Source organism: Vespa velutina, chromosome 6 (genome assembly GCF_912470025.1).
Source record: "Vespa velutina chromosome 6, iVesVel2.1, whole genome shotgun sequence".
Taxonomy (NCBI): Eukaryota; Metazoa; Arthropoda; class Insecta; order Hymenoptera; family Vespidae; genus Vespa; species Vespa velutina.
The window spans coordinates 5,009,613-5,019,612 of record NC_062193.1 but is presented as its reverse complement, the minus strand read 5'-3'; the positions used below and the strand labels follow the sequence as shown (position 1 = coordinate 5,019,612).

General features: G+C 37.5%; 1 protein-coding gene across 6 annotated transcripts in view; it reads right to left on the bottom strand.

The window, feature by feature from the left end:
• LOC124949855 overlaps positions 1-10,000 on the bottom strand; it is an 85,045-nt gene that overhangs the window by 8,603 nt on the left and 66,442 nt on the right. For all 6 annotated transcript variants that reach the window (XM_047495600.1, XM_047495601.1, XM_047495604.1 and 3 more), the window contains 5 exons: positions 9,033-9,239; positions 7,808-8,449; positions 7,237-7,684; positions 6,223-7,111; positions 5,795-6,136 (listed from right to left, as the gene is read on the bottom strand). In XM_047495600.1, coding sequence (XP_047351556.1) covers positions 5,795-6,136; positions 6,223-7,111; positions 7,237-7,684; positions 7,808-8,449; positions 9,033-9,239 — 2,528 coding nt within the window. The remainder of the gene's footprint in view (positions 1-5,794; positions 6,137-6,222; positions 7,112-7,236; positions 7,685-7,807; positions 8,450-9,032; positions 9,240-10,000) is intronic.

Sequence of the window (10,000 nt, the reverse complement as noted above, 5' to 3'; positions counted from 1 at the left end):
ACAAAATATATACGCATATAAGTGTATCAAGTGTATCAAGTAAAATTATCAAGATTTAAATTATCTCGAATGAAATTTAAATTCAAATATACATAAACATTGTTAGATTTTATTGTGAATCGATTAATCTAAACGGGATAATATACGTAAGTTTCATAATTTTACGATAAATCTTTCAATGCCCTCGAATTATGTTATCAAAGATGTATGTGTAGTATGTACGTAATGTACTGTGATGCTCTATGTACGATGAAGAAAGGAAATTATAAAAATTAAATACACATACTTTTACGATGGATATGCGTTCCTTGCATTTCCATCGAATTCCATAAAGTTCCGTTCATTTTCTCTCTTAATATTTATTATTTCGTTTTAATCCATGCATGTGTACGTGTGCGTATGTATGTCCCCCTGTGTATGTGTTAAAAAGGAAACACGTGATCGACGTGTTTCGATTAATATAGTTATTCAGCAATGTGTTTCACGTAATACACATACATACACGCACACATACACAGGCGCGCGCGCGCGATTATACGAGTGCTCCTTGTACTCCTTCTGTTTTGCAAACATACGACCAGACATTCGGGCGACGTTACGAAAATATAATTCGTAATGTGATAAGCGAGCTAATCATTCGCATAAACAGACTTGATAAATCATTGATGAAAATTGGATTAATTAACAGGAGTTAGATAAATAGAAAAAAAAAGAGAGAGAGAGAGAGAGAGAGAGAGAGAGAGAGAGAGAGAGAGAGAGAGAGAGAAAGAAAGAAAGAAATTAGGGTAATCAAGGAGAACGCATTAAAATTTGATTTGACAAGAATCAGGTCGAATTTCATTCAATTAATAAAAATCCGATAAACCTTCAACGACCATAAATTTTGTCGTGTCCTTTGACATAGCGAGACATTTTTTCCCCGATAAGACCGTGATCCGTTTAAGTAAAAGAAAAGAAGAAGAAGAAAAAAAAAAGGAAAGATAAAAAAAAAAAGAGAGAAAAAAGAGAACAAGGGAAGAAGATCTTTGCGATAGAAACAGATGCGCTTTGAAACGACTAATTTCGTAATTGAATTACCACAATGTATGCATCATTCGTATATTCAAAACTGTATACGACTACGCTGTTCATGTTGGAGGAATGTCCTCCGCTTTTTCTTTTTTTCTTTATTTTTTTACTTTTGTTTTTGTTTCTATTCTTCAAAAGAGAGAGAGAGAGAGAGAGAGAGAGAGAGAGAGAGAGAGAAGAAAGAAAGAAAGAAAGAAAAAAAAGAGAGAAAATATTCTTGCGAAAAGAGAAAAAAACAAAGAAATAAAAAATAAAAAATAAAAAAAAAAAACAACAACAAAAAAAAAGAAAAGAAATATTCTTCTATGCCAAGACATTTGCGTTGCGAATCTGCATAGTTCCACTCACATCGCGTTTTCTCCGTATATTGAATATCCATTGAAATTAAGAATTTACGACGCTTCGTGGCAATACGGTTTGGGTAGAAGATATGCCTATTGGTTGGTGGTACATTTGAAGCGGTACGTGTAAGTACGAAGAAAGCTTATGCATAAACGAATATAGCTATACGAAAAGGAATAAAATTATGCGAGTCTTTCTCCTTCCTCTCATGTCAGTTAGTAGAAGATACCATCGTAACGAGAGAGAGAAAGAGAGAGAAAGAGAAAGAGAGAGAGAGAGAGAGAGAGAGAGAGAGAGAGATACAAAGAGCAAGAGGAAAACGTTCCGGAAAGTGAGTTCGACGATCCGCTTGGAATCTACGAATGAAGTTAGTATTTCGTAGAAGATAGTAATAGTAATAATAATAGTAGTAATAGTAACAGTAGTAGTAATAGTTGTCGACGAGAGAAAAGAATCGTTTTTATTTTCTCTCGATTATTTATAATAATAACGAAGATTCTCTTTGAAATTGTCTCGTTTCATAACACAGGGATCATATAAAATCGCGAAAGAATTGGAACTTTGTATCGATAACTTTTGCTCCTTATCAAAGGTGCCACCAGTGCACCTAATCTATTTATATCTCTTATAAGACCACGAATAAGAAATTTTCAATAATATTGTCATATGTTATTCTTATGAATTTTATATCATTCTTTACGATTACCAATGAAAATTTATAAATATTAAAGATCTTTGCATTTTCTTTCCTTCAATGATTTTTCTATATGTCATATATATGTATATATATGTATATATAAAGAGAAAGAGAGAGAAAGAGTTATGAAACACTAAGCACTATTATGCATCGTTTATCTATCTTGTAGATTAACTGCCGCGAGATTAGGTTTACTATGTATTAAAAAATTCTATGTCGTCAATCCGATAGAATTTATAAGACGTATAATCCCATTATTATTAAGACGTTCTACCACACCGTTTCGCGTTAATTTAAACAATAGATATAATTACCGAATAGAAGTTTATAATAAGAAAAATGTAAGAACAAGAATAAGGAGAATATGTTTTGTTTGTTTCTTTTGTTTCTTTTTTTCTTCTTTTTCTTTCTCCCTTTTTTTTTTGTTTGTTTGTTTTTTTTTCTTTTTTTTTTTTTTTTTGTCGCTATGTCCAATGATTTCGTCTGATCTGACGTCATAAAGAAGAAGGGTCAGAGAAAAAGTGGTCGATTAGTCATACCGCGCTGTTGTTGTCAGAAAGAGAAACAAAGGAGGTAGCTACGTGAGAAACTAGAAAGACGAAAGAAATAAATCGAATGTCGTGTCGAAAAATGATGACGTCTTCGCAATAATTAGGATGATAATAATGTTGATGAAAATGACTTACGTGGTCGTCTAGTGGCAATGAATAACAAATGTCTCGCCAGCATGTTGAATCGTTCGTGAAAGACTGATCGTCGGTCGAACGGTCGTTTAAAAAGTAGCAGCTGGTCGCGTTTGGTAACAGAGAACGAACGAACGAACGAGCGAGCAAGCGAGTTAGATTATCGTGACTGGCGGCTGGTTGTCTAGCGACAAAGTTTTCTCCTCTCGTTTATCCACTGATATCGTCTTATCATTGTATTGCCCGCGAAATATTTAAATTTCCTCTTTGACGGGAAACAATAAAAATATTACTTTCGAGTTACGAGTCACATTGATTTATTCAATTCGATTCTATTTGAACGTTTAACGATTATCATCGATCTTATTTCTTTATCGTTAAAATTTCTCGAATATTCTTTCAAGATTGTATTAACGTTAAGATTATTCGATTGTATTTTAACTCGTTTCATTATTAAAATTTGTTATAAAATTTACGATCGAATATTGCTTATTATATTAGACGACGTGTTGGTTCTATCAGAAACGGTCACTCCTGAAAGAACACTGTTGCACGAATCATGAGGGTTAATCGGTTTAAAGCGAACTGGAGCCGCGTCAGCCACTTCAAGAAAGTATTTCTATTTACGACGAGCGGGAGGGATTTTTTGTTTATCGGAATCTTCTGGTATTATCAAGTGGGATAAACATCGCGTGTCTGATGCAACTCCGTTGGCTATTGAGCCAGCGGCTAATGACTCCGATAAGGGCTAACAAAGTGAAGCTTCTTCATTGGGGGCTCCCTGGAGTTTTCCAGTTTATCGAGACCCCGAGAGATTTAACCCTCCTTCGCATACCATCAGGACATAGCGGAAAATTTTCTATTCGACCCATTGAACTGATGATCTTTTCAAGAAGAACGCGTAAAAAGAAAAGGGAAACGAAAAAAAAAAAAAAAAAAAAATAAAAGAAAAAAGAAAAAGAAGAAAAAGATACGTATTCCGAAACGTTAATTGCCATTACAATCTTCTTATTTATTTATTTATTTATTTATTTATTATATTTATTTTTTTTTTTTTCCAAATTACGCAAATATTCTGCGCTTAAATGATTTACTATCAACAAGTTATCTGTTGATAAGTAAACGACGATGCGACAAAGAAAAAAAAAAAGTCAATATATACCAAAAGATTCTTGATATTTACTTGAACGTGTCCTTGATCGCAAATCTCACGATTAACGTGTGAGCTTATACCGTAAGAAAATCGCGTAAAATTCAGAAGAAAAAGTATATTCGTTCTAAGTACATATTAACGAAGATAAATCGAAAGTAAACTCGAAAACTTGAGATAAAACTTATCTTTTAATCTTACAACGAGTATTCTTCGTTGGGGATGTTTGTCTCTAAATAGTTTATCGATGAAACTATTGAACTCTAAAATATTCCATGAACTGAACAATGAACATACCGATAGAAAATGACATTTATCTTTCTCTGAAACATTAAATATGAGTCCAGCTTGCAGCTGGCCAAGCTCGGACGTGTTAGATAGAACAAACGCAATGGTTTCTGCCATATCACTCTTTGCCGCTAGGCATTAGAAAGAGAGAGAGACAGATAGAGAGAGAGAGAGAGAGAGAGAGAGAGAGAGAGAGAGAGAGAGAGAGAGAGAGAGAGAGAGAGAAAGAAAAAGAGAGAGAATCGTTAGATCTTGTTATCTTGACCGTCGAACGGTTCGTTTAGCGTATGCCCCTATATGTCTCGAGACAATGACACTCGTTGGCCGACACTTCCTCTTTCTTTGCATAACGCCAATTCCGAGATAAAGCCCATGACTTCGAATGCAACTTTCCGCGCCAATTACGATATCTAATTGGTCCTTGAGCCATTAGTCTTTATTAGACGATATACGGTGTCCAAGAATCGAATAATTTCGAACAAATTCTATAATATCTGTTTAATCCTTAAAATGATATATTTATCTTGACAATAGAAATGGATATGTGAAATGGTTTATTGATTTCTTTTTTTTTTTTGTTTCCTTTTTCTTTTTCTTTTTTTCTTTTTTTTTTTTTTTTTTGTTTCTACCAAATTTCAGTGTCGTTGCCAGAATATTCGAGAACTTTGACAGGCTGTAGATCCAAAGCTCTTGGTCTTGGACTACTAGGTATTACGATTGGCATCGTGATCTTTAAATTTCCGTTTCCATAATTAACGTTTGGCTCAATCGGTGGTTCTGGACTAGATACCGTTTCAGGATAATTTATCCTTTCCTTAAGCAATTCCTCTTGCAATTCCTCGGAAGGAGTGCGGAATATCTTTGAGGATTTCTCGGTACCGCTGGAAAATTTTTTGATGAACATTATAGGACTGTTAGCCATTCGATAACTCTCGCTACGTTTTATTTTTCGATCTATCCTATCATCACGGTTTCCTCTTTTTGTCGAATTCGAATCAGAATTTGATTCGGAATTGTTGTCCGTATATTCTACGAGAGAATCTTTACTCATCGAGTTATTATCGTTCGTCGTATGAAAGAACGTTGACAATGATTGTTCATCATTTATAATACGATCGAATTCTATACTATTTTCTATTTCGTTTTGACCAAGAATTTTTTTACAAAAGTTAGGAGTATCGAAGTCGGATATCAATAATTTTCTACTTAATTTTGGCGTGTTACCACTTGGTTTTAAGATCTTTGGATAGAAAGATGAGGGTTTATCTAAATTCAATTGTGAATTTGTTATGTCGACCATATCGACGTTAGCTGAATCATGTATGTTCGATTGTACTTGATGATTCATCGTCTCGATGTTATTTAGTTCGACAGGATGATTATCATCCAGATAATTTGTTCTGGTGGAATTAAAGTTAGATGATAACAAAATGGTATTTAGATTACTCTTTCCAATAGGCAAAGAATTCTTTGTTGTAAAAGAAGGTTTCGCGTCATCGTCGCATCGATTCCGTGATATTTCCATAGGCTTAACAACGATCTCGTTCGGGTTCGCGGTCGTCTTACCTTCGTCGCCAGCCTGCACGTTGACGTACGCTCCCCGTACTTGTCTGTGAGGACTTGTGGGACTCTTTGGACCCACCACGGTCGCGGGTGTCCTCACGTAGTCGGGACTCGGGGCTCTGTCCGGGCTCTTCGCCGCCCGAATAATGAGTTTACCCAATTGCGGTGACGTAGGTGGCGACGTAGGTGACGTAGGTGACGGGGTAGGTGATGTCGCAGGAGACGGTATTTTTTTTTCGCTGCTGTCGACGGTGTCCTGACTTTTTGTAACCGCTCGTACGTTTGGAGTTGCTCGACGTAATAAGGGTGATGGGTTAGGTGATATTCCTTCTCTTACGAATGGACCTACGTATACGGTGTATTCATTTTCTTTCATTAATATTTATTCTCTTTAAACAAATGTAACGTCTTACAATATCTAAAGATCTTACCTGGATTGAAGGTCGTGTGTGCCCCTTTTCTTCTCTTGAGACTGTCCGATGAATAAACGACTTTGCCTTCGGAATCTAAAGTAACTCTAGCGCCCTGTCTCTTCCTTTCCAAGGACGAGTCCGGTTTCTTCGGCAATTCGCTCAGACAGACATATTCGGCGTCTCTCTTAAATATATCGGAATTCGCGTAAGTGGTAGGCGAACGGGCCAAAGAGGTCGTGCTGGATGATGATTCTGATTCCGGTCGTTTGTCATTATTGTTCCTCACGTCGGCTATCGTAACATAGTCGCCGGAGTCCACGTTCGTAAGACCATGAACCACGTTTTTCGAAACGTGCTTCCTACCTGGAAGTACGCCACGAAGTTTACCCAAAACACCGCTCAACGGGCTGATTTTAATTTGTGACGATTGATGATTGTTCGTAATAGGTCTGTCAGAGTTGCCGTTGTTGTCGTTGCTATTGTTATTAGTGGAAGACGGTATTACATGTTGGACGGTAGCGTAAAGATTCTTATCCTGTCCATTGATCACTTCCATTTTGGAGGTTCCAACAGTGGCAGACATCAATACCGATCCTGCGGCTTGAACGTCGTTTTTATTTCGAACTTGATGCTTTTTTTCCGACGGATCAACGTCTTTGACGTGTTCGTCGTCGGAACAGGGCGGAGTTATAACGCACATAGATGGTATCCGACTCGAATTGATCGCGGTTTTCGAACGAATTCTCTCGATCCTCTCGCAACCCTCGAGATCGCTCGATTCGGAGTACTCGAATTCCGAACAGGATCTTCCGGTGCAGGCTGGACTCGAGGCTGACTCGACCGGCGAGGAGGAAGTGTTGTGACCACTGTCCGGTGACTCGCCACCGTTTTGATTTTCTCCATGGACCTAAAGATAATAAAACGATAATAATAAATATGAAGGGAATATTTTTAATTAAGGAAAAAAAAAAAGAAAGAAAAGAAAAAAAAATTTAGCATGGATTAATTCTGAAAAAAAATTTCATTATTCACCATAGCGACTACTGTTAAACTGGATTTTCTTTCCGGCGGTGGTGGTGCCAACAGGGCCGTACAAACGGTACCAGCTGAGCTCGTGGTCGTCGAAGTTGATCCTCGGCCGAACAATTCGTACTCGTTCTCGATGATCGGCGAGGTTGGATCGGAACCAACTCCGTTCGATTTCGTGAGCGGACTTTGAGGAAGAGGTTCTTCTTCTCTTAATGTTTTTAATCCAGAATCGACGTGGAAGGAAGTGTAATAACCTTCGGTATCGCAGGAATATACGGACGATGTCTCGCCGTCGTCCGAAAACGGTACTACTGATATATCCTGTATGATGTCGGGAGTTAAGGTGCCCTCCGAAGTGACCGAAGAGGAAGCCGAAGTGTCTCTTCCTTTGAGACGTCTCGCGTGGCTCAACGAAGTCGAGGATGTACCAATCGACGCTGTGGTCGTCGATCTGTTTAAATTTTAACAAATGATCGTAATCGTGCATTTATTAAGGTGGTACATTGAGACGTATATATATATAAAGAGAAAGAAAAAAATGGATAGTAAAAATAATTTTAGTAAGACAGTTTACCTCGGTTGATGAGTCGTCGTTGTAGTCTCGCTTCCGATACTAGCTCTACCACTTTCCGAAGATGCGCTCCAATTTCCTGAACTGGAATGAGGTGCGTCATCGCGGCTAGTACCTTTCCGTCTTTCTCTCCTTTGTGCCGCGCTTTCGCGCAACTTAACGCTACCCTGTCTCTCAGTACTCGACGGGATCGATACTGGAATCGACGTAGGGATCGATACAGGAATCGACGATGTACTCTTACCGCTTGAACTTGACGAGCTTGGTTTCCTTTGATGGTGAGACTTGTCCTTTTTACGTCTGTTGTTAACAGTCTCGTAAATATTCGTTTCGTCCGCCGGCGACGATCTCGATTGGCTTTGACCCTGCTCAGATCTGTTTGCGTTCGATTCGCTCGTTTCCTGTTGCTGTTGTTGCTGTTGCTGTTGTTGTTGTTGTTGTTGTTGTTGTTGTTGCGCACCTGATTTATTTTGACCGATCGACTTTAGCCTGGACATTCCCCAAGCCTTCAAAGTATTGAAATGGGACTTCTTTTCCGTCGATGTATCCTTCTTCGACGAACCAAGTATGTCGGTACTAGCCGAACGATGAGCCCTCGGTGTTGTGCTAGGCATTGCTTCTTCCGGCTCGTCTCCCGTCGTTTCTCTGAACACGTAGAAGGAATGTTAGGAAAAAACCTATCCTTTTTAGAAAGATCTATCGTGCGTTCTTCTCACGAAATTAACTACAAACATACACACACACACACACACACGCGCGCGCGCGCGCACGCTTGTACATATATACTTAATAAGAATCTTTATCATGCTAACATTTATGTTTGGATGATCGTAAGATATCGATTAATGTGATTAGTGTGATCTTGTCTCGATCATACGTGATTGCAATGTTATTACATAATGATACTTTCAAAAAGACATGCATGATCTTTCACGTCGTGAACTTTATCGTCGTAAAGGAATAAAATAAAGGATAAATTTAATGTAGGCATATAAAATTATTTATCCGAGGATAAAAAAACATAATTAAATCCGTATCATTCGTTTTAAGCATCAAACACATTTTTTTCACCTTATTCTTACCGCGTTACGCTGAGACATGCGAACCGACCAGTAGCGTCTGAATAAAGCGATGCTATGCGTCAGTATCTCCTCGACTAACTTCACCATATCGAAATATCGATCGAGATTCGATGTCAACGTCTAGTTTGAAAGAAGGAATCTCTTACCCTCCGATAGCTTGACGAATTTCCTTTTGATCGGTACCAGCGATCGTATTTCGTCTCTTTCCCCTTGGCCTTCGTGGTCTCGATCGTCTTTTAACGTTTGTCTCTTGTTGTTGAATCTCCGGACCAGACAGCAAGGATCTTCTTCTCATTGACATCCTTTCGAACCCTCTTCCGCTTACATCCACCGCAACGATTTCCGCCGGGAATCTGTGGATATTCGTGAGTCACGCATCATCATTGATTTTCTCTTATATTATACTTATGGAATTTTATACGCACATATATGTACATATGTGTATGTGTATGTATGTATGTATGCATATATGGATGTGTGTTTGTATATATATGTATGTATGTATGTATGTATGTGTATGAGAAGTTAGAAAAATTTTTTAAATATTCTTTCACGAAGACAATCTCAAAGATTTATGATACTATTAACTGTAAGTGTAGATCGACATTCAAAAGAGAAAGTATACATTAAAGAGTAGTGTACTTTGATAATATGTTTCTCTCTTTTTCTCTTGTTTTCTATATTTTCTAATATTACCACGTACATTATACGATCCTAATCGTCATCGATACTACTCGAATATTTTACGTACGTAAAAAAGGATATATATATATATATATATATATATATATATAAAGAGAAAGAGAGAGAAAGAGAGAAAGAGGGAGAAAGAGCAGTAGATAAATTTATCTGATAACGTTTGAAATACCTTGAAATTTTCTTTTCCCGCGTAAACTAATTAATGAAATAATTACTCGTCGATAACGCGTTCAGAATTTTATTAAAAATCTTTGTTAATAAAAGAAGAATAAGAAGAAGAAGAAAAAGAAAGGGGAAATGAGAGGGGAGGATTGGAGAGGAGAGCAAAAGGAAAGGAATGAGAGTAAGAGAACTCGTCTGGAGGTATAGTTAATTTTAGTAGGGTCGAGTATCGAGTATCTTTACGAGGACATAA